Source organism: Lethenteron reissneri, chromosome 44 (assembly GCF_015708825.2).
Source record: "Lethenteron reissneri isolate LAM-NWPU_2019-01 chromosome 44, ASM1570882v1, whole genome shotgun sequence".
Taxonomy (NCBI): domain Eukaryota; kingdom Metazoa; phylum Chordata; class Hyperoartia; order Petromyzontiformes; family Petromyzontidae; genus Lethenteron; species Lethenteron reissneri.
The window spans coordinates 13698350-13722101 of record NC_083822.1 but is presented as its reverse complement, the minus strand read 5'-3'; the positions used below and the strand labels follow the sequence as shown (position 1 = coordinate 13722101).

Below are 23752 nucleotides of genomic sequence, written 5' to 3'. Positions count from 1 at the left end.
TCAGTTGGTCGATTCAGCCCCCTTCGCCCGCTCGGCCGAGCCCGAGAGAGTGGCACGTCGCGAAGGGTGGGAGACGAGAGGCGAGGCGCTACCCGTGGGGTGTTCGCCGGGGGCCATAAACAGGAGTTCACTATTCGCGCCGGGAATAAAACCTTGGTACAGACGGATGTTTGACGCGTTGTGCGTGTGTGTGATATAACTCAGTGTGTGTGTGTGATATAACTCAGTGTGTGTGTGTGATATAACTCAGTGTGTGTGTGTGATATAACTCAGTGTGTGTGTGTGATATAACTCAGTGTGTGTGTGTGATATAACTCAGTGTGTGTGTGTGATATAACTCAGTGTGTGTGTGTGATATAACTCAGTGTGTGTGTGTGTGTGATATAACTCAGTGTGTGTGTGTGTGTGATATAACTCAGTGTGTGTGTGTGTGTGTGATATAACTCAGTGTGTGTGTGTGATATAACTCAGTGTGTGTGTGTGATATAACTCAGTGTGTGTGTGTGATATAACTCAGTGTGTGTGTGATATCAATCAGTGTGTGTGTGATATCAATCAGTGTGTGTGTGTGATATCAATCAGTGTGTGTGTGTGTGATATGAATCAGTGTGTGTGTGTGTGATATCAATCAGTGTGTGTGTGTGATATAACTCAGTTGTGTGTGTGATATCAATCAGTGTGTGTGTGTGTGATATCAATCAGTGTGTGTGTGTGATATGAATGAGTGTGTGTGTGTGACTGGCGTGCATATTAAAATATAAACGTTCGCCCGCGCCGGCGCGTGTACGTGCGAGAGCCGCAGTATTGACGGGAGACACGCGCGTGTATCGCGCAGAGAGAATCAGTGGGTGGGTGTCGCGCAGAGAGAATCAGTGGGTGGGTATCGCGCAGAGAGAATCAGTGGGTGGGTGTCGCGCAAAGAGAATCAGTGGGTGGGTATCGCGCAGAGAGAATCAGTGGGTGGGTGTCGCGCAGAGAGAATCAGTGGGTGGGTATCGCGCAGAGAGAATCAGTGGGTGGGTGTCGCGCAGAGAGAATCAGTGGGTAGGTATCGCGCAGAGAGAATCAGTGGGTGGGTGTCGCGCAGAGAGAATCAGTGGGTGGGTGTCGCGCAGAGAGAATCAGTGGGTGGGTATTGCGCAGAGAGAATCAGTGGGTGGGTGTCGCGCAGAGAGAATCAGTGGGTGGGTGTCGCGCAGAGAGAATCAGTGGGTGGGTATCGCGCAGAGAGAATCAGTGGGTGGGTGTCGCGCAAAGAGAATCAGTGGGTGTCGCGCAGAGAGAATCAGTGGGTGGGTATCGCGCAGAGAGAATCAGTGGGTGGGTGTCGCGCAGAGAGAATCAGTGGATGGGTGTCGTGCAGAGAGAATCAGTGGGTGTCGCGCAGAGAGAATCAGTGGGTGGGTATCGCGCAGAGAGAATCGGTGGGTGGGTGTCGTGCAGAGAGAATCGGTGGGTGGGTGTCGTGCAGAGAGAATCAGTGGGTGGGTGTCGCGCAGAGAGAATCAGTGGATGGGTGTCGCGCAGAGAGAATCGGTGGGTGGGTGTCGCGCAGAGAGAATCAGTGGGTGGGTGTCGCGCAGAGAGAATCAGTGGGTGTCGCGCAGAGAGAATCAGTGGGTGGGTGTCGCGCAGAGAGAATCAGTGGGTGTCGCGCAGAGAGAATCGGTGGGTGGGTGTCGTGCAGAGAGAATCGGTGGGTGGGTGTCGCGCAGAGAGAATCAGTGGGTGTGTCGTTGTAACTGTTTTCTGGCAACTTTTTCTCTCTATGTTATTCGCACTGGGTTGTTTTTATTCGCATCTCTTTCGTTTACGGCCGTCAAATATCTCGCTTGTTAGTTGTGCAATATTCCTGGAGGACTCGTTCTCTGCGATGTTGATGTTTTTTTTGTCTTTTGTGTTGTTACTGTAGCTCACGCAGCACCACGGATCTCCTGTGCAAGACAGCCGAGCAATTGGCTAAACGGGATCATCATCTGTGTAACAAATCAAACTCAACACCCAAACTCTCTGCAGTGAAGGACCGTTGCTCTAAAAATCACTCAACATATTGCTACTCTTCAGGGCGATATTATTAACGAATCTATAAAAAAAACAAGACCCAAAACACACACACGTGGTTTTCAGGAAATATAATCCTGCAGCTCATGCCTCGTTTATTAATGCAAAGTATATCAAGGAATTCAACAATTTTCATGCGTATTTCCTTCACTGACCCAGTAATGTAATTAACAAGATAAGGTTAATAAAATTACGGTAACGCGCTCTGGCTTTCATTGTGAAACGAGAGACGTGTGTGCACATGTCCGCCCGTGTTGGAGCGCTTCGTCTCTCACGTGTGCCGAGCGCGTCTGTGGTGTCATGCAAACAAATACATTGTCTTCATAACTCGACTAATTCTAGGCAGCGTGCTCAGTAGGTGTGTAAAGACGCATCCAATAGCCATGCTCGATTGTCAACCTGGATCGGCGATGTGATGGTGACCTCGCTCGACTTGAAATTCAGATGTCGCCGGTTTGGTGCCATCTCCCGGGGCGGCGGCTACAACGACTGGGGCCGAATTTCTTCAATCCCCGCGCCTCTGTAAAGGCGGCAGTGTAAATGGGTACACCACAGTCGAGCGGCAAGGTGCGTGGTGGAGTAAAGTGTGGGTACTCTTCCAAGACGGCTGGCCAGAGTGGAAGAGTAGGCCAAAACACCTTCTGGACAGGCTGTCTAGAGTGTCCCCCAGTGGAGGCCCGTTACATGTGTAGAGGAGTTCCTACGGACGCACTCGGAGGCGGAAGTAAGTTATGGGCTTTCGCCATCTGGATATAGAACATGTGTTCGTGATGGCTACAAAATGTTGACGGTACATTATTGCTATTTCCAAACAATAAGTACGGTACACAGTGCCAGGTTATTAATTAATATGCTCCTGCTGTTGTGGAGTGACTCATGCAGCCAGCTATGGCTACAGGGTTTGATGGTACATGTTATTTATGTCGTTTCGTGTGAAATTTCGGTCACAATTCCTATGATCACTTACATTGCTTTTATGGCTTTATTTTGGTGATTTCAAAAAGTTTTTTGGTTTGGCCATATTTGTTTGTTGTAGTACGGAGTTAGACTGATGGCTTTAATCTAAGTTGTCTTGTGGTTGTTGTTGTTTGACTTGCATCCCTCTGGGATTTTTGCACACAGCGTTGGTATACGGTGTTTTGTTTGGAAGTTTTTGCTGTTTTTTGCTGTTTTTTCCTGGATTTTTCTGTTTGCGCGTAGTCACTTTAAGATGTTTTCTTGTTCATGTTTTTTGTTTGTTGCGGTTGCACCCGATTCAAGAGCCGAATGGCTCACATGGCTATACCAAATAAATGAAACTGAAAACTGAACTTCTTAGGCGTGTTTGTCTTTTCCCACAATTCGATTCCACATCGGCCTCATGTGACGAGGAATCCATTCGGACCTCTCTGACAGCGCATTATGCAATTGGTTGACGATTTTATTCATGGATTATGGTGAGTGCCTAAAAACCACATTGTATGCTTACGTTCTATTTACAGTACTCTCCCGGTACACAGAAGGTCGTGGGATCGATCCTAGACCCTTACAACATATTGCTACTCTTCAGGGCGATGTTATTAACGAATCTATTAAAAAAACAAGACCCAAAACACACACACGTGGTTTTCAGGAAATATAATCCTGCAGCTCATGCCTCGTTTATTGCTCCCCGTGGTCGCGTGGACTTTTCTTCGGGGCCTCCGGGTTTTCCTGCACATTTAGAAATATGCTTTTAGAGTATTTGGCTGCTATACATTTCCACAAAAAGCCATTTCGTTAAACTATCATTTGGGGCCAGGTTGATTCTGCTAAAATAAAAACAGTTAACCCCCCGCTGGTCTTCGCACACTGATTACATCACCTTTTGTCTATTTAAGACCAGAAGAGGAAGACTTTTACACAAGTCTAGCTAATCGCCGGATGAAGGCGGTGGTGGCAACGGTTGTTGTTGTAATCACAGTACCCGAATTGTAAACGTTGTGAATTTACTCTCCAACACGCCTGTGTACCTGAAGTAGTTGGTGTGACTAATTGGCACGAGTTGTTGACATGACACTCCTTGCTATTTGGCTGTGTGGGGTGGCGGCGGGTTTGACGACACAACATTTACATCGGCGTCCAATGGGGCTTCGTGAGTCCACGGGGCGCCCCTCCCCTCCCACCCCCTCCCACCCCCCTCCCACCCGCGGCGTCCCGGGGACTCTGGGACGTTCCGCTGCCGGACTCGCAAATCGCCGCGGTCCCTTGGATCTCCCGTCAGCTTCAGCGCCTGCGCGCCGTCACCCCACGCGTGCGAGTGCCGGTGAGCGTCTGCCACTCTTCCTCGCGACTCTTCCCTGCACACAGCTCCACCGACAGCACGGGACACACGCGACGCGACACAGACGCGACGCACAACCCCCTGTGTCGCTCGCCTTCATTTTGTGTCGTTTTTCTTGACTTTCCCCACTAGGCCTCAGGAGAAGCACCACCCTTGCCTGGCGGTGCTGCAGGGAGAGGCGCCTGGCGCTCGGCCGGACCGAGTCGGCCCGAGACGGGGCTGCAGAGACTGACCCCCTCGGCTGTCTTCATCCTCTCCGCTCGTCTCGTCGTCGTCTTCTCCTTCTCGTGTCTCACCCCGCCGGGGTCGTGAGAAGCCATGGGGATACTGGAAAAGATTGCGGAGATCGAGAGGGAGATTTCCCGTACGCAGAAGAATAAAGGTGATGGTGGTTAGGGCTTAATTGCAGCCGGGGCTGTGCTCCGCAAAGTATTCTCCCGAGGGATTCCGTGGGTTGGAGTGGTTGGGGGGGGGGGGCAGAAAATATCCCCTGGGAAAATTAAACCGTGGTGACCGTGCTACGTGGAGACCACAGGTAGTGGTGGTGCGTCTGTCACTTTGTTTCAGACGCAGCAGCAAACATTCGGCATATAAATAATTCGAAGATAATGATTTACTGATAGTTGAATAAACGGACGTATATTAATATGTTTCAAGACGTGTTTTAAAAATGTCGACAGATTCGGAGAACCTGAGATCTTGTGGAAGAGCGTTCGAGAGTGGCAGTCGCATGGGCATCCATCGACCGACTCCTCTGTGACCTGTGAATGCAGAGGAGAGCTGCACCCCCAGAACTTAGAGACCTTGAGGAGACACGGCTGGAGCGTGTCTCTGTTGTAGGCTGGGGCAAAGTGATGCAGAACCTTGTAAGTTGGCGAGATGATTTTAAACGGAATCATCTGTGAATCTGGAAATCAGTGCAGATAGGCCAACAGGGTGTAATGCGATGTGAAGAAGGTTTTTCTGCTACATCATGGGACCTCCTTTGCCAGTACCAAAATATGAGAAGAGGTTTTCCCCTTTTTTTCTGGCAATGATGTAGCTCTTCACCCCGAGCTCTCATTACCCTGATAGTGGCGTTGTCTTTGTGCTGTACGCCTTTTGGCGTCCTCTGGTCTGACACCGTTTGAGACGAGGCTCGAAAGAAAGCTGTCTCTGGTGTGGACCAACCAGTTTCAAAGACAATGCATATATTATCAGAGTATTTTTTTTGTTTGCATTCTGACCACAAGTATTGTGGTCAATGCAAACATGATTCCTTGTAAAAGGTTTCAGTTTGATGTTTTAACATCTTAACACCTGTTTTGCTGCCAGTAAAAGTGGAAAACCTATTCTCAAGGTTTTTCTGGTTGACACCTGAGCGGTCGCATTCTGCACACCATGTACATTGTGAAGCACCTTCGTCGCCACAGCAGGGAGCAATTACGTTGCAATAGTCGATGCGAGATGAAATGAAGCCATGGGCCGGCTTCTCTGCATCTGCTGCAGAGAAAAGGGATCGGATATGGGAGACATTCCTAAGATGGAAAAATTAAGTCTTTGTAATATATTTCATTAAGAGCCTGGAAGGAAAGTGTGGCTTCATAGATGACCCCAAGATTTCTGACTACCTTTTCCTTTTGTGTCAATCCACTGCTGGATGTGGGCTGAATGGGATTATTTAACCAACCTGCACCGACCACCACATGGTGAAGTGTGATAAAAAGAAATAACCCACGTGGGGGGGGGGGGGGGGGTGGCCCTTAACTGGCAGTGGGCTGAAACATTAACTATTCATGTACCATAGTGACATTTCATACAAATATTTAAAATCTGTCTTGCAATACATTTTCTATTAAACATGCGCACTTGTGTGCACGTGTATGCGCTTGAGGCTTTTATATGTGCATGTCTGTGCATGTGTGCATCTGTACAGTTGATGTCAATATACACATAGCATGCAACTTAAAGCAGTCAGGATGATTGATGATCCAGCACTCACTAATTCACTCCAGTCACTCGCTCATCGGCAGTCAATCTCCTTATCACTCTTCAGTCACTGCTACCTTGGCTACTGTTCCCATAAACTTGACTGATTCCTCCCCCCATGTTGAGGACTTGGTCTACTAGACACTGACTGTGTTGTCTCACCCACACTGTGTTCAACCACCACACTGCAGCTTACACTTCTAATCCAAGTTACTAACACTGCTAGACTTTGGAATTCCCTCCGATCGCCTTTTTTCCCAATATATAATCTTGCCCAATTTATGAAATTAGTTAAGTCTTATCGATTAAAACGTTGATTGCGTTGATGGTTGCTGGCTGCTTGACATTTTGGCCTATTAGGCATTTGCTCGGCTACTGTATAGAAATGATGCTTGTGTGTGGCTGTGTATGTGTGTGTAGCTGTAGGCGTTTGCAAATGTGTGTGTGTGGCTGTGTATGCATGTGTGTGGCTGTAGGTGTTTGCAAATGTGTGTGTGTGGCTGCACGTATGTGTTTCTGGTTCTTATGTGTGTTTACATCTCTGTAGGTGGATACATGTCTGTGCGTATGTGCTTGTCTGTACAAGTGTAAGGATCTTGTGTATGAGTGTTTGCATCTATGTGTGTATTTGGCTGTGTGTATAGGGAGCAATGGCACAGTGGCTCGCGCACTGTGCTACGAACACAGCGACCAGAGATCGATTCCCGCTTACGACGAACATCTGAACCGGTCCTGAGCTTCCCTTAGATCGATTCAGCCTCAAATGAGTACCTAGTGCAGTGTGTAAACATCGCCACTGGGGAGACCAAGGTTGTGCTGGCCACCCTTTGTGTGCCGTGCCAGCCTTCATTGGTGCTCACAAACAGCATTTGCACCAAAAGTCTCTAAAGGCTATGCGGGGGGGGGGGGGGTCTTTGTGTGTGTGGCTGTTGGACCTCAGCCACGGAGTACCATCTGGGCTTGCTGAAGGCCAAGCTGGCCAAGTACCGTGCCCAGCTCTTGGAACCTTCAAAGTCGGCCGCCAAGGGCGAGGGCTTCGATGTAATGAAGTCCGGGGATGCTCGCGTCGCCCTCATCGGATTTCCCTCCGTGGGAAAGGTGAGCTCCTTCATGCAGCTGTAGGCACTGCTCACCTCCGGAAGCTCACCCTTGACCGCAGAGTAATACGCCAACATGGTGGTGAATGGGATTGGGAATGTAACGATTCATTGCTATTCATGCTGTGCCAGCCTTTTCGGAGCTACCCTGAAGCTTTAATGTAATTGTTTATGATCGAATTTTGTTTGCTTTGGATGCTTTATTTTCCCTGCGTAAATGTTGAACGCGTTTAATCATCGTGAAGTAATCTCTCATCTCCCAAAGTTAAGTGGCCTGTTATAAGTTCATGTAATGTGATAGCTCTGCCAGCCTGCTGCTGAGTGAATGCTTCCCCATGCCATGTTTTTCATGGGGCTTGTTTGACTATACTTCACCATGCTGGTTCGTGTAAGTTCTGTAAAGGAGAGAGTACCAGGACCAGTTCATATATCAGTCCCCACTAATGTTTGAACTCAGGTAGCTGGGTGCATAGTGCCATTCGTGAACCACCCCGCCACTGCTCTACCCGGTGATTTTGTATTCCCTTGTGCACGCTGTCTGCCCTCCCCCCAATGCTTTTTCTCCACTCTGCTTCGATCCTCCCTCCTAATGCGCAGTCCACCTTCCTGAGTCTGGTGACTGCCACGGCAAGCGAGTGCGCATCCTACGAGTTCACCACGCTCACCTGCATTCCGGGCGTCATAGAGGTTTATTTTGTTCTCATGCACTTAACATTCAATATAAATATCCCTACAATATGGCAATGGTCAAGCGATGTGTACCAGCCTTTACGGTACTCTTTGTTATTTATATTGCCAAGCCATGCGGTTCGTCGTTGCCCAACGTGTACAAATGGATGTTGCCTGCAGTACAACGGTGCCAACATTCAGCTCCTGGATCTGCCGGGAATCATCGAAGGGGCTGCCCAGGGTGAGTGAGTGGGCGAGTAAATGACCGAGTGAGTGGGGACTGAGTGGGTGACTGAGTGGATGAGTTAGTGAATTTGTGTGGCTCCTGCCTTTTCCACCGTGCCTTTTTGCATCTGTTATTTTCGGCATACAGCCATGCATTCAACATTTTTGACTCGAGTACAGACTCGAGACTTTCCTTTTTCTTCCACTTCCTATACAGCGCACGTACGTAATTTAGTCACTATAAATCCTGACTGTATCACGCTTCGGTGTGTAGGTAAGGGGCGTGGGCGACAGGTGATTGCTGTGGCCCGCACGGCAGATGTGGTCATCATGATGCTGGATGCCACCAAGGGGGATGTGCAGAGGTACGGCCAGTGGCTATCATCTCCCCACACTTCCTCACCTATTACCGGTTGCTCACCACTGCCTTTGTCGCCCGCTGTTGCGTACGTCTACATGCATGCTGCCATGTTACAGTGAAGCTCAGATAGCCACGTGAATTAATCTTATGAGCAACGCATATTTACAGATAAGATGATTTTCTCCAAAATGCGGGCAAATACATCCTAATATCTGGATTTTTCTGTGGTTATCCACATCTGAAATGTGTTTGTGGATAGGCACAAATAGTAGGATCTGCCAATAGTACATCTGTCTGACTATTATCTGCAGATAAATGTAGACAATAAAATTGATTTTCTGTAGCTTTGGGGTAATTCCTCTTATCCGAGAAAGATGTGGATAATCGGAAGAATGAGCACTTTCAGGACGCCCCTCTCATCCGCGTATACACAGATAACAGAATTAATCCATTCGCATATAACAGGATTACAATGGGTTCATTGGCGATGCTTTCAATAGGTTAGTGAATAATAGAGGTGGCTATAACATCAAGCCTCTTGCTAAAGGTTGCACAGTGAATCTTCAGCCCAGGCAGACGTTGTTTAGCGCTCAAGATGTGGTCATGGGGAAGTGAGGAACGCTCATCGAATCGACGCTAGAAGGGGTGATGCCATTGTTTGTATGGGGATGCATTGCTGACAGTATTTTTATTTATTTTGAATGAATATATGAGGTCTTCATTGCGATATCGGTAATATCGCTAACAATAATAATACAACTGGTAAACATTTGATAAATGATAATAATGTATTATAACATCAGTAAGTATTATGTACTGTATTGATGAGTGAATTCTACTCTACTCCTACAAGCCAGCGGTGCCAGACGAGGTTGGAGCTGCTGCACTCCCAATCTGGGTCTTATCGATACCCTAGGTCTAAATGTCTGTGGTGACGTTTCTTTTCGGTGGAGCCTGGGACTCTATCCTGGCCCCGTGAGTTGTCACCTGGCTGAACGTACTGTAATAACTCTGAAACAAAAAGTAGATTAAAAAAATGTAATCGTGACCACAAATCATAATAAGCGGATCACGCGGGTGGGGGGTGAGGTCTGGTTGGCTGATAGTGTTCGTCGCTCTCATTGGCTGAGCGAATGATGGGGGCGGCTGCGTTTCCTCGGCCGGCGCTGCTGCTGCGTGTTCTCACTCGTAAGTGCTTTATAGATGTTTGGATTTTTTTTTTGGTTATATTTTTCTCCAGGACCAAGAGCGCTCTAAAGAAATGGCGTTCTACAGGGTCGTGCTAAGCAAGGTCTGCCTCTAATTATGAGCTGTGTCGTAAGCAATGGCTGTGCTAAATTACACGGAGATTCCCTTCCACCCTGCTCAGGACTCTTCTGGAGAAGGAGTTGGAAGCCGTGGGGATTCGTCTCAATGTACAGAAGCCGAACATCTATTTTAAGGTGAGCTGTTCGCAGCGCTTGTATGCGACCGGGAGGGATTGAGACCTCGATAAAGGTATCTTTACATGGGATGAGTACCATTCACGCGTTCATCCGTACACAACGTCTGTTCGTGTGTGTTTGCATATACAGTATCACCCTTCGGCATTTAATTGAATCAATAATAGAATTGAATTTCAATCCTGAACCGTAATGATATGTTGACTCAAGGGGGAGGTGAAACGTTGCATGTTTGTACAAGTGCAGCCTTTTTGTCTTTACACTGCTAATAATGATAATTTCTATTTTATATAGAATGATTCGTGCTAATTGCATCCCACAATGCTCTACATTAATTATTACAAGGGTCAAATCTTATCTATTATAATAACTACCAGCCAATAAAATGAAAACCCTCAGATAATTAAAATGAATAAACAAATGAAGAATTGGCACCAAAACAAAAGAACCACGGACAAACAAGTTGTCACAACCGAGGGATGAGTCCGTGAGGTCTCCACATCCCAGACCGCAGTCCCATGTTCTTACGCAAGCCAAATGTCCAAAATGTGATTTCCTATTTATCAGCGTGTGAGGGCCTCCTCCCCTTCCTGTACAGACAACGAGGGCTGTTTGACCATACGTCATCATGCTGGTTGGCGCAGGTTGGTGAAGGTGGGGAGCATAGACCTGGGAGCACAGTACAGTACAGGGATCCCTTGATTTCGCAACGTGGTTCGGTTGACAAGATTTCACTTTAATGCAATTGACAAATTATTGACGCTTTTCGATTAACGAAATCGAATTTCTACGTTAATGAAATTTCACTGCCACCACTCGCCGTGAGATCATCAAACGAGAAGCACGCTGGAGGTTGTGTCGTCATCCGTCCACAACAGTGTCACGGTGTCCCTGAATTGAAACAGCCGCAACGCCTCCACATCACCTTTACAGGCATTCCAACATGCAGCAGATGTTTAAAATTCACTGCAAAGGTTAATTATTTTAGTTTTAAGTTCATGATTATTTGATCGTTCTTAATATTTATGTTTTTTTATTATTTTTGTCTTGTGAAAAGTAATTTAGGTAGTGTATATTTTTGGGAAAAGCCATTCAGATTTACAAAATGTCGTTTTATGTGCGTTTTTTGATGAATGCTTTTGTAATCGAGGGCTACCCGTATTTTATTTACTGCAGCTATTTACTGCACTGCTACCCACTATTCGGTTGTTGACATACACACACATATATATAAATAACTCAGCTGACAATTCCACAGCTGACGCGACGCTTCTTCTCTTGCAGCAAAAGAAAGGTGGCGGCCTGGCGTTCAACTCGACTGTGCCCCTCACCCAGTGCTCCGAGAAGCTGTGTCAGCTCATCCTGCACGAGTACAGTATCCTTGCGCGCCAGGCTCAGTGCGACGTATGTTGTATGTATGTTGAACTTCTTTCGCACCGTACGTAGCCAGCCGTGCTAATCGGAGGTGCGATCGGTGAGCCCTGAAGACATTTCTGCACCTGGAAATCTCGCCTCGATGGTGAGATGTTAACTACCTCACCCAGTATTCACAAGGTCATGGGTTCGATCCCGACCCTGACTCCTGTTTGAAATTTAGAGTTTGCATGTCTCTCTCCCCGTGGTCATGTGGATTATTCTCCGGCTCCTCCAGGCTTTCCCTCCACGCCGCTCAAAAAAGTAGTCCGTCACACACGACTAGACTTGTCTTATAGCGGGCGCGGTGCGCTTTAAGCGAAAAACGTTCTGTAAAAGAAAAACCGCGTTCAAGCGAAAACACATCGCGTGAATGCTACGCGTGAAACGGCGGTGCACTTTGTAGCTTCTAGACGGGCGCTCTAAGAGCCTCCCCTCCTGGAGACCGCTTTGCCAGCGGGGGCACGAGTGAGCCTTTGCACCTTAGAGCGCCCGTCTAGAAGCTACAAAGTGCACCGCCGTTTCACGCGTAGCATTCACGACCGTCTCTAGCTTCGTGCAAGCGCCCCGCTGCCCACCCGTGCGCGCCCCTCCCCCGTGAGTCCTAGCTGTCCTTCGACCCTTGACCCTAGCCCTGCAGAAATCTTCAACGCCGAGGTGCTCTTCCGAGAGGACTGCACCGCGGATGAGTTAATCGATGTCATCGTCGGAAACCGAGTCTACATGCCGTGTCTCTACGTAAGAAGGGTATAGGCACATGGGGGTGGGAGGGCATTAGGGAGGTTTGGCAAGGAGCTGTGTGGAGCTGTGAGTGGCATTGCCAGATGTAAATGTATAATTACATCCAATAACTTGGGAACATTTACATAAAATCAATCATCACCAGCCTTGGTCAATTCATTGCTAGATGGTCTCCTCAAAACTGCCGCCCGCCATCTTTCGCGTTCCATTCCTTGGCTGTCCACAGTAAATTATTCTCGACTATTGGCCATGATTCCTTTGAGCAAGACAAAACTAAATCTAAAATAAACATTAAACATAAGCTGTCGACAGATGACAGAATTTATTTACAATATGTACACTCTCAAAAGCAAATTATAAACTCAGTTTTTATGCCGTTTCCTATTTCTCAGTAAATTAAATAAGCTCAACACTGCAACTCCCCAAGTGTCAGAGCTGCAGATGACAACAGTCTCGGACAAAACAATTTGTCACACTGGTTTGATTGGGGCCCCGCGGTGGCGAGATGTTATCTCCCTCACCTGGGATGCAGGAGGTTGTGGGTTTGACCCAGATCCTGACGATGCCTGCTGTATATTTTGAGTTTGCATGTTCTCCCCGTGGTGGTCGCGTGGATTTTTCTTCGGATCCTCTGGCTTTTCCCTCCATATTTAGAAGCAACGTACGTTTTAATTTTTTTTCGGCTGCTATTCATTACATTCCTGCAGCTACTATACATTGCCACACGATAAGCCACTTCGTTGAGCTATGATGACGTGTGGCCAGGTCGCTCCTGAAAAAGAGCTAATAGCTCGGTGGACCTTACCTGGTAAAAAATTGATTAGTTTAATTGATTAGTTTAAGTTTCGATTGGACGAGGGCTTGGGTGGATTCATCGGCTGCTGGCAGATCGATGTGACGTGCGATGCGCGACGCACGACTTGTGACGTACCCCCCCTAACCATGACGTACCGCCCCGCGTGCCTCCAGGTGTACAACAAGATTGACCAGATCTCGCTGGAGGAGGTGGACAGGCTGGCGAGGGAGCCTCACAGCGTGGTCATCAGGTGCGAGCGCGGATTGTCACGTTCTAGGCATGCAGCCATCCTCTTCCCGAGTGATGCGTCGTGGGGGTTATGCAAAATGAGATGCCGATGTGACGTTCAGGTCGAGGGGGTGAACGAGACGGACGTGAAGAACCTTGGCGCCGCGAGGAAGAGCAGTCGTGCGTACGCGTGGATTCTGATGCTATCCAACACGCGTTTGGCCTCGGGAGTTGCGAGGAGTCGTCTTGTGTTCCTGAAACTTAGAGGGATGACATTCGCGTGAGATGTGTGTGCAGTCATTGATCGTGGAGTCATTGCATTTATAGCTCAGCAAAAAAAAACCTGTCAACAAAACAGTTGTCTTGTGTACATTTATATCGATGTATATAGCGCCTTAATCCAAGGTGCTTTACAAGAATTGTAAAATTGTATGTAAGATAATAGTGGTTATAATAAAGAGTGAGGTTATTAAAAGTGGCGGTGTAGTTATGGTGACAGGACAGGTGGAAGTGGTTAAGGAGGGGAGGAGTTGGGGTCGTGATAGGGGTTGGGGTAGTCCTGGTCGTAGCTGAGGGGCAGGGAGTAGCAGTAGTAGGATGGGTTAGGGGAGAAGTGATGGGGGTTCTAAGGGAGACATGGAAGCTGCAGGTTGTTTTGATAGTGAAGATGGTTGCTCTGTCTGCTGCAGTGGGAGTTGGTTCCAGTGGAGGGGAGCGAGAAGGGAAAATGAACGACAGTGAGACTGGGCGCAGGTGGCGAGGGAGGCACAGAGGGACGGTGGAGCCTGGGAGCCTAGAAGATGAATTAGGACAGTGGAAGTCTAAAGGCAAGGTTTAGTAGTGAAGATGGCGGATGGTTTCTTGCACCCACACTTGTGTCCTGCCCGCAGCTGTGAGATGAAGTTGAACTTGGACTACCTGCTGGAGGTGCTCTGGGAATACCTGGCGCTCATTCGTGTCTACACCAAAAAGAGAGGGGGTGAGAGCTCACATACTCACCTCCCCCCGCACTCCACCTATTCTGAGGATTGCAGATCCTCGGAGGGAACCGTGCTCATAGGTCAGGGCACTGAGATCCTGCATTTGTTTGAACATGGGTTTCAGATGCCCATGATTTGACTGGTTTTTGAGTGTAGGGAGTTGATAAGTGTCAGCCTGATCACCAATGTTTGTTTCAAACATAAACCATCTTGCCAAATTTGTTTTTGCACCTAATTTGGCTGAAATCTAGCGCTGTGAATTTAAAGTATTTGTTTTGACCGTCATGTGACGATCTCTTAGAAGAGTGTATGTGAAGTGCACCTCCTGTCTGAAGTTTTAAAAGGCCTTCCTCTTGGTAGGGGTTTTTGGGAGGCTGGTGAATCCCCTCCCGCCTGGGCCATTCCGATACCGAGCACACCGATGATGAGATGTATGCATAGATGCCTTGTCGAGTGACACCGCATCTATAGCAGAATTGCGATAAATCGGCGGAATGAAGACCATACTTTTACAAAGGGCTGTACATGTATAGCCCACATCTTGTTTTTCCAGAATCACGTCGTATTTACCGCACAGTTTGCACGTTTCCCATTGAAGTGCATCCGCAATGAATGAAAAATCCCTAAGTCGTCGGAGCGATTGCGCTTTCTGCTTCCCACAGAACGGCCGGACTTTGAGGGCGGGCTCATCCTGAGGCGCAGCGCCTACAGTGGAGCATGTGGTGAGCGTCGCGCCGCACAACGCATACTCTTCTGTCACGCGCGTCGTGTATCGTCGTTGGTTACAGCGGCACCACGGTCGAGGTCGCCCAAACGCAACGTGCCCTTTCAATCTCTTGCAGTGTCACGTCATCCACAGGACCCTCACCAGCCAGTTCAAGTACGCCCTCGTGTGGGTAAGAAAGATGCTGGCACCCACGAATGCGACAGTTTTGAGTCGGGAGTTTGGCCTCCGTCCGTGAAGCTGACAAAGTGGCCGACGCGCTGCTGCGTTGCGGTACATCGCGTACTCGACTCGCTGGGGGCTGATTTGTGTTGGTGGGATGTCGCAGTGGCGAGATGTATACAGGTCATGGGTTCGATCCCGATCCCAACGCCTGCTGTATATTTAGAGTTTGCATGTTCTGCCTGTGGTTGGGTGAATTTTTCTCGGGGTTCTCCAGTTTTTCCCTCCACATTTAGAATCAACATGCGTTTAGATGATTTGGCTGTTATAAATTCCCACATATAAGCCACTTCATTGAGCTATCATTTCTGATAGCCAGGTCGCTTCTGAAAAAGAGCTTCATGGATCAGTGGACCTTACCTGGTAACATACGTTTTTTTTAATATGTAGGTCAGATATGTGAACAGCTTTAGCAAATGACAGTTCCACTGTGCGTAAATACTCCACTGGATAAGTATGGTTAATGGGTTGGGGCGGGTATAACAATTTTATCTATATAGTGCTTGTCATCAAGGATCTCAAAGCACCGTACAAGACCCAACGTTGCACTGTGTTGATTTCATTTCTCCCACTACACTGCCCCCTCCACCGCCCCTGACACAGGGAACCAGCACCAAGTACAGCCCCCAGCGGGTTGGCGCGGGCCACAGGATGGAGCACGATGACGTCATCCAAGTGGTGAAGAAGTGAAGACCAGGACGGGAGGGAAGAAGTTGCCCAATACCGCGGCACAATCCGCCACGCGCGCCAACACCAACGCGAAACGTCACGCGGCGCGGGACAGCTGTGAGTGTATGCGTCGGACAAGCGAGCAAGCATTGACTGTACACATTTAGCATTTGTTTCACGAGCTATCAAACAGATTTGATAATTACATTTTTCGTAAAACTTTGCCTTTTAGTTTGGCCAAAACCATCCGAGCCTTTATGGGTTCAGCGACGAAGAGTGCTGCTACAGACATCCGTGGAGTGCAAATGCTGTTTGTTAATTTGGTTTCCAGTGTCGGGGCTTTTGTTTTGACTAACATCTTTGTGAATAAAATCAGACACAAGCTTACAAGGAAATTTGGAAATATTTTATTGCTTTTCCACTTCAAATTAAATCCTTAAGAAAATGTAAACAAAATAAGATATTTTTTCCCCAAGGACTTGAAAATGTGATTTTTTCCTATTGATATTCTGTTATCTTTTCCTTTTCAATTGACGGCTCATTCGTGCCACCATTACCAACCCCGTCACCATCACCACCCTCGCTCTTGTCATCACCACCGTCGTCACCATCACCACCCTCGCGCTTGTCATTACCACCCCCGTCACCATCACCACCCTCGCTCTTGTCATCACCACCGTCGTCACCATCACCACCCTCGCTCTTGTCATCACCACCATCACCACCCTCGCTCTTGTCATCACCACCGTCGTCACCATCACCACCCTCGCTCTTGTCATCACCGTCCTCGTTACCATCTCCACTGCCTTCCTCTTCCTCGCTGCTGCTCTCTGGAAAATCTCTAGGATGGAGAAGCATCATTGTGCTTATTTAGTCACAATGATGATGAAAAGCCACTTTGCTTGCCGTAAAGTATATAAAACTGAATGCGGATCAACACCGACAATGCTTACCTCGGCAGTCGATTTGGGTTGACGCAATCCTTGCTTAGATCCACATCAAACATATCTGTGGGTACAGTTGCGCACAGCAGAGTAGGTGCGTGATATCAAGCAGTTGGAAGCAGTCATTCCGCAGTGCTTGCATGGAAAAACTGGCTGAACTAGGACATTGCCTGTATTAGGGAATCTGAAGTGACCACTGCGCTAGACAGATTTGAGTCTCAGCTTTACAACGAGGGCTTGCTGTATCACCACTGCGTAGTTTTCGTGGCCATACTGCGTAGGTCTCCAACTTGTGTGCGGCACGGCGTCTGATATTTCGCTCCACGCACTGATGGCGAAACGTCAGGACATCGTGCCGATTTCTCGGTGCAACCAGGAAGCGCACTGCAGGGGTGCGTGCATAGACAAACGCGGCCGGGCGTCGTGCTGGCCACCCGCCCACCCCCTCGTGTGCCTGGCCAGCCTTTATAGGCGCTACTCGCCTCAATGGTCTGTGAAGTCCACACGGGAGGGATCTTCGTCTGTGTGTAAACAATCACAACCCATCTCACCAGTGTCGTCGCGCGTCTCGGAGCGGGCGTTGTCGAGCCACTCGTTTTGTGCGCGCAGCACGCCGGCCTCGTCCCCGCCCTGCGCGTAGAGCTCCAGAAGTTCACGGTTCAGCACCAGGAAGGTGCGCCCCCACTTGAACCGTGCCAGCAGCGCTTCTGCCAGCTCGGGGAAACCTGGTGCGGCCAACACCAGGCGAGGGAATGCGTGGTCAATGCACGATGACAATTTGTAACGTTGGGGGAGGAAGAAGTTCGGGGGTGGGGGGGGTAAGAATCCGTACCCACGATGCACAGCGCCGCGGCAAAGGCCTCGACGCACGACAGCTTGGAGGGGCGGCCGTAGTTGACGGGGTTGGCGGCGACCAGGTGGGGCAGGAGGCGCGGGTTACCCGCGCGCATTCTCCCAAACGGAGTGTCGTCCAGGCGAGCCCACGAGCAGTCGATCACCGCCAAGCCGCTCGCCGCCACCACCTCCCTGCGTGCGTGCGCGTGCACCAGCCACCGTCCGGCTTTACCGTCGACTGGGCAATGTGCCGGGTTTTAATTCTTCAAATATTTTCCAGGTGACTGGCAAACTGGAGTAAACAGCACGTGACCATAGGCCATAGCGAGCGAGAGATACTGGATGCGGTGTGTCAGGTACAGAAATATTTTGAGTCACCAACCTAACAGACCGCCTGTAATTAATGCCTGGCTACGCCAATGTTAAAACCCCATATTTACTTTGCACAAGGGTCTCCCCATACCCCATGCAGGTTGTGGGGTTTCTTTAACCATACTTCCCCACGCTGGTCAGTGTGATTTCGTGAAGGTGGGAAAAACCTCACCCATCGCAGATTTCACTATTCGCGCCAAATGTATTTAAGTACAGTTCGGTCGATCATGCCCGTGGCTCAACCGCGAGATTCCTGTAGAGTTTGCACCGTAAAGAAGTCGACTGCTGGAACAGCACTGCTCAGGGTGATGATGCTGCCGCCGTAGAACTCGCACCGTCTCTCGTCTCCCACGCAGTCCATCGCGGGTCCCAGATCGCACTGTGTTCCCCGCGACTTTTATTACGTAAATTGTTTTCCCCATTCTTTACATTTACTGCACAAGTTATATTTAACACTGTTGAAAATATTAATTATATTTCTTTTACGTAAAAATACTTTACGTTTCATGTTAGGGTAACACTAAACTAAATTTCATCAACGCGGGAATTCCATTTCATTAAATCGATGTGTCAATCGTTTGTCAATTGCGTTCACGCGAAATTTAGTAAACCGAACGTTCGTACATCGAGGGACGCCTGTTCGGCAGAACGGAAAGTTTTTCTGCAGTCACGTTGACGGCTGTGCCATCATGCGGCAAGCCCCGCACCTGTCGCTGGGCGAGACGAATCGCGTGGCCACGGGACTCAGCACCACGCCATTGAAGCGCTGGCTGAGACGCAGGCTCTGCACCAGCCTCTTCACCACCAGCTTGCGCCCCGTGCAGCGCCGCGGGTCGCAGTGGCCAAGGTCCCACATGGCCAGCGGGAATGGCATCTTGGTGATGAAGCACGCGCCAGAGTCGCCCTCCGCTTCAGCATCGCCGCCCATCGCTCCCGCCGCTGCCTCTGCGCGGAGTCGGTGGGGTGCAGAGACCCCGGCGGTGCCGAACGTGACACTTGGCACACAGACGGCGGCGCGGCTAGTCAAGGTACAGGAAGCTCACCACCACGTACTGCGACAACCCAGCATTTGTATTCTTGCAAATTAACCGTATGGCGGTACCCCGGGGTTCCATAGTACCCCGGCTCTCGCACAATGTCCGTGATGCAGTCACTTTCAGTTTGTTGATGGTCGGCGATGCGGCAATCGACTCATCTCGACGAGCTGTACACGATGCACCACCACGGTGCGTACGAGCGTCAGGGTTTCAGCGCTTCCCTTTGTTGAACCCCGTAACACATTTTATAACTGACCTACGTGCATTTAAACAGTGCAGGATTGTTCCTACTTACTGCTCGACTTACGAACGGGTCTCAGGAATGGAACTCGTTCGTATGTCGGGGTCTGCTCGATGAGGCCCCTGTGCCCACGAATATCCCCGTCACGGGGCACCCAGCCCCGGGGCACCCAGCCCCGAGCCACCCAGCCCCGAGCCACCCAGCCCCGAGCCACCCAGCCCCGAGTCACCCCAGCCCCGAGCCACCCAGCCCCGAGTCACCCCACCCAGCCCAGAGCCACGCAGCCCCGAGCCACCCAGCCCCGAGCCACCCAGCCCAGAGCCACCCCAGCCCCGAGCCACCCAGCCCCGAGCCACCCAGCCCCGAGCCACCCAGCCCAGAACCACCCAGCCCCGAGCCATCCCAGCCCCGAGCCACCCAGCCCCGAGCCACCCAGCCCCGAGTCACCCCAGCCCCGAGCCACCCAGCCCCGAGTCACCCAGCCCCGAGCCACCCAGCCCAGAGCCACCCAGCCCCGAGCCACCCAGCCCAGAACCACCCAGCCCCGAGTCACCCCAGCCCCGAGCCACCCAGCCCAGAACCACCCAGCCCCGAGTCATCCCAGCCCCGAGCCACCCAGCCCCGAGCCACCAGCCCCGCCCCGAGCCACCCAGCTCCGAGTCACCCCAGCCCCGAGCCACCCCAGCCCAGAGCCACCCCAGCCCCGAGTCACCCCAGCCCAGAGTCACCCCAGCCCCGAGTCACCCGAGCCCCGAGTCACCCCAGCCCAGAGCCACCCCAGCCCCGAGCCACCCAGCCCCGAGCCACCCAGCCCAGAGCCACCCAGCCCCGAGCCACCCAGCCCCGAGTCACCCGAGCCCCGAGCCACCCAGCCCCGAGCCACCCAGCCCAGAGCCACCCAGCCCCGAGTCACCCGAGCCCCGAGTCACCCCAGCCCAGAGCCACCCAGCCCAGAGCCACCCAGCCCACCTGAGTTGCCGAGCTGCAGGTCGTGGGCGAAGCTGTCCTCCAGGGGCCCGTCCGCCCTCGCCCGGTGCCGAGCCTCCTTCCAGGCGGGCGCGCGGCTGTGGGGCCCAGCCGGGCCGCCGCCGCCGCCGCCTCCACCCCGCCTTCGACCCCGTGGTCCCATGTACAAGTAGATACACGTACACCCACCCCCCTACCCGTTACAACTACCCACTTACACCAACTCTTCTACCTACCCATCTGCCTGTTATACACGTAGCTAAACACAACAGCATGTGCAGCACGGTTACACGAGGGGGTGGGTGGCCAGCACAACACTCGGCCGCCTTTGTCTCCCTCTCGGCGATATTTACACACCGCGCCAGGTACTAATTTTAGGCCGAGTCGACCTCGGGGAGGCCCAGGACCGGTTCAGATAATGGTCACTGGAGTCGGCCGTGAGCGGGAATCTAAATCGGGTCGGTCGCTTTCCGCTGCACTGCCGCTCCCCACACCTCCTGGCCTCTACACGCACATACACGCTGCTGTCTTCACCGTGCTCCCAGCCCACTCACGATACCGACGTGCACACCGAGTCAGCCTCCCGGCAACTAATTACCACCGACTCGCCTCAAAGGCCACAGACGCAGCAGCCGCAGCAGCAGCAGCAGCGTGGGCCACCAGCACCACGGCGAACACCGCGAGCTCCGCGCGTCACCCAATCAGCGACGCGCCACGGCAAACCACGTGGGAGGCGTGAAGAGTTCAACGCGGTCCCTTTAAACGGGTTGTACCATTGTATCACGGTGGGGGGGGGGGGGGGGTTCTCTGAGTATCAAGTTTACAATTCATGATGAGGGTCCTGCCACGTTTTCGCAGCATTGGGATGTTTTTGGCCAATAACAATTACCTTGTGTGATGAGTCTGTGTTGTCTGACGAGTCTGTGTTGTGTGAATAGTGCGTGCTGTGATTGATTAGCCTGCTTTGTGTAATGAGGCTGTATTGTGTGATTGATGAGTATGCTGTGTGATTAGGATTTTCCCCTTTTTTCTGGCAACAAAACTGAAACTTTTCTACGAGGAATGATGTCTGCATTAAGCACAATGCTTGTGGCACGTGGGTCTGTCCCGTGACCCCTGCCAGCGTGCCTTCGACATTTCAAATGGCCTCAAACTGCACCTAGCCTGGCACAAGTGTCGTGGTGACGCCACAACCACGTCTGCTGTTGGTTGAGTGTTGACCCTGCAATCAGTAGTCGCCTTGTGTTTATTTTGGTCAATAACGAGTCGAGACGCCGGGAGGACGAGGAGACACCTGGAGGACGAGCGAAGAAGAGAACTCAGTGTTTTATTGTGTCACTATGAGATCTATTTTATTGTGTCACTGAACTTGTTGGGTTCCACCGCCAGGGGGCGCTGTTCCATTGCAGTTTGCATTCGAGACGCTCGTTTTGAATGCAAATAGTTCGATTTGCGCTGTTCAACACCCACTTTGGAGCCGTAAGTCGCAATTTTATGGAAAATTACCGAAAAACTGGGCCCCGAGACAGAGAATTCGCACCGAAGCGGTGATTGCGACCCTCAAACCCAGCGTCTCGGTGCAGGGGTTGGAAAGCAACATAACAACAAGAGTTTGATTTAAAGCTTTCGTGACTGCAGGGATTCATATTCTTGGTTCTTTCGGTAAAGTCACGTAGAAGGGAAATAATAAAAAAAATATAAAAAATAAAATTCTCACGACGCTTCGAAGTTTTTATTATTTTATTATTTCCCTTCTACGTGACTTTACCGAAAGAACTAAGAATATATCAACAAGAGTATTTTTTTCCGAATTCGGTAAAAAAAAAACTTCATTATCTGCAGAGCCGCAATGCTTGCAGTGAATGAGACGGTGGTACTTGAAACAAACGTCACGAACCAGTGGCTTCAAGAGCCGCGTGCGGCTCCGAAGCTGCAAGATGCCGACCCCTGCCACTCTTGGGCACCCGTGACCACCCCGACCCCTCTGGACACCTCTCGGCTTCCCGCTCACACGAACGAGGAGGAGTCGGCGGCGGCGGCACAGTTTTGTATTTGCTTTCACGATCAACGTTTAGTGGCAAACGCAATAAAACAGCTCCCCTCGCAGCGGTAGCCCAGCCACGGCTGAGATCAGCACCACGTGACACACACCTGTTGAACAGTACCACATCAGGAGTCGCTGCGATACACAAACTTGCAGGGATGCCCCTTGGTCCCAGGGCTCCCCCCCCCCCCCCACACACACAAAACACCTCCACAGCGCCACTCGAATCGTCTAGTCGGGACCCTTGGGACGGACACAAAACCCGTGGCCTCCCCGTTCTGCCGACGACAACCACCGACAACCTTCACCAGCCGAGACGTCGGCAATGTCGCCTCGAGTCCCGATCCCCCTTCTGGGACCTCGCCCTGGTCCAGGGGGACGCTCCGAGCGCACGGAACGCAACAGCGCGGACCTCCCAAAGAGAGACGTCTCACGGGAGACACATCCTGGCGGCATTGACGTCCCTCGAAGACTCCCGTAGAAACGAACCATCAGCCGCCTCAGAAGATCATCAACCAGGCCGATGTCTAACATCTCATTCGAGACTCACAGAGATACACAGCGACCCATAGACATGCACAGACCCATAGAGAAACACAGACTCACAGAGATACACATCGACCCATAGACATACACAGACCCATAGATACACAGAGACTAAGAGATACATAGCGACCCATAGACATGCACAGACCCATAGAGATACACAGAGACTCACAGAGATACACAGCGACCCATAGACATACACAGACCCATAGAGATACACAGAGACTCACAGAGATACACAGCGACCCATAGACATACACAGAGACTCAGAGATACATAGCGACCCATAGACATACACAGACCCATAGACATACACAGACCCATAGAGAAACACAGACCCATAGAGATACACAGCGACCCATAGACATGCACAGACCCATAGAGATACACAGACTCACATAGATACAGAGCGACCCATAGACATACACAGACCCATAGACATACACAGACCCATAGACATACACAGACCCATAGAGAAACACAGACTCACAGAGATACACAGCGACCCATAGACATACACAGACCCATAGAGATACACAGACCCATAGACATGCACAGACCCATAGACATACACAGACCCATAGACATGCACAGACCCATAGACATGCACAGACCCATAGAGAAACACAGACCCATAGAGATACACAGCGACCCATAGACATGCACAGACCCATAGACATACACAGACCCATAGACATACACAGACCCATAGACATACACAGCGACCCATAGACATGCACAGACCCATAGACATACACAGACCCATAGAGAAACACAGACCCATAGAGATACACAGCGACCCATAGACATGCACAGACCCATAGAGATACACAGACCCATAGACATGCACAGACCCATAGACATACACAG

The 23752-nt window shown here is 50.6% G+C and overlaps 2 protein-coding genes across 5 annotated transcripts; one reads left to right on the top strand and one right to left on the bottom strand.

Moving 5' to 3' along the window:
• Positions 1–4222: 4222 nt before the first annotated feature.
• Positions 4223–16389, top strand: DRG2 (developmentally regulated GTP binding protein 2). Its single transcript, XM_061570060.1, is given in 15 exon segments — positions 4223–4345; positions 4496–4745; positions 7272–7429; positions 8026–8115; positions 8278–8338; positions 8597–8687; positions 10053–10125; positions 11410–11500; positions 12179–12276; positions 13249–13325; positions 14194–14282; positions 14946–14989; positions 14991–15005; positions 15126–15179; positions 15833–16389. Coding segments are annotated over 14 exon segments (1092 nt in total). The 5' UTR covers positions 4223–4345; positions 4496–4681; the 3' UTR covers positions 15920–16389.
• TSR3 (TSR3 ribosome maturation factor) lies at positions 16290–21026 on the bottom strand. 4 transcript variants are annotated; one of them, XM_061570058.1, is made up of 7 exons: positions 20296–21026; positions 18756–18993; positions 17675–17868; positions 17394–17567; positions 16852–16906; positions 16682–16739; positions 16290–16642 (listed from the first exon to the last, which is right to left on the bottom strand). In XM_061570058.1, exons 1-7 carry the CDS (start codon positions 20453–20455, stop codon positions 16397–16399), a joined length of 1125 nt encoding a protein of 374 aa, XP_061426042.1. In that variant the 5' UTR covers positions 20456–21026; the 3' UTR covers positions 16290–16396. The 4 variants fall into 4 exon arrangements, with proteins under 4 accessions (XP_061426042.1, XP_061426041.1, XP_061426040.1 ...); XM_061570057.1 differs by having other exon boundaries at positions 16290–16739; positions 18756–18987; positions 20296–21024; XM_061570056.1 differs by having other exon boundaries at positions 16290–16739; positions 20296–21023.
• Positions 21027–23752: the final 2726 nt, after the last annotated feature.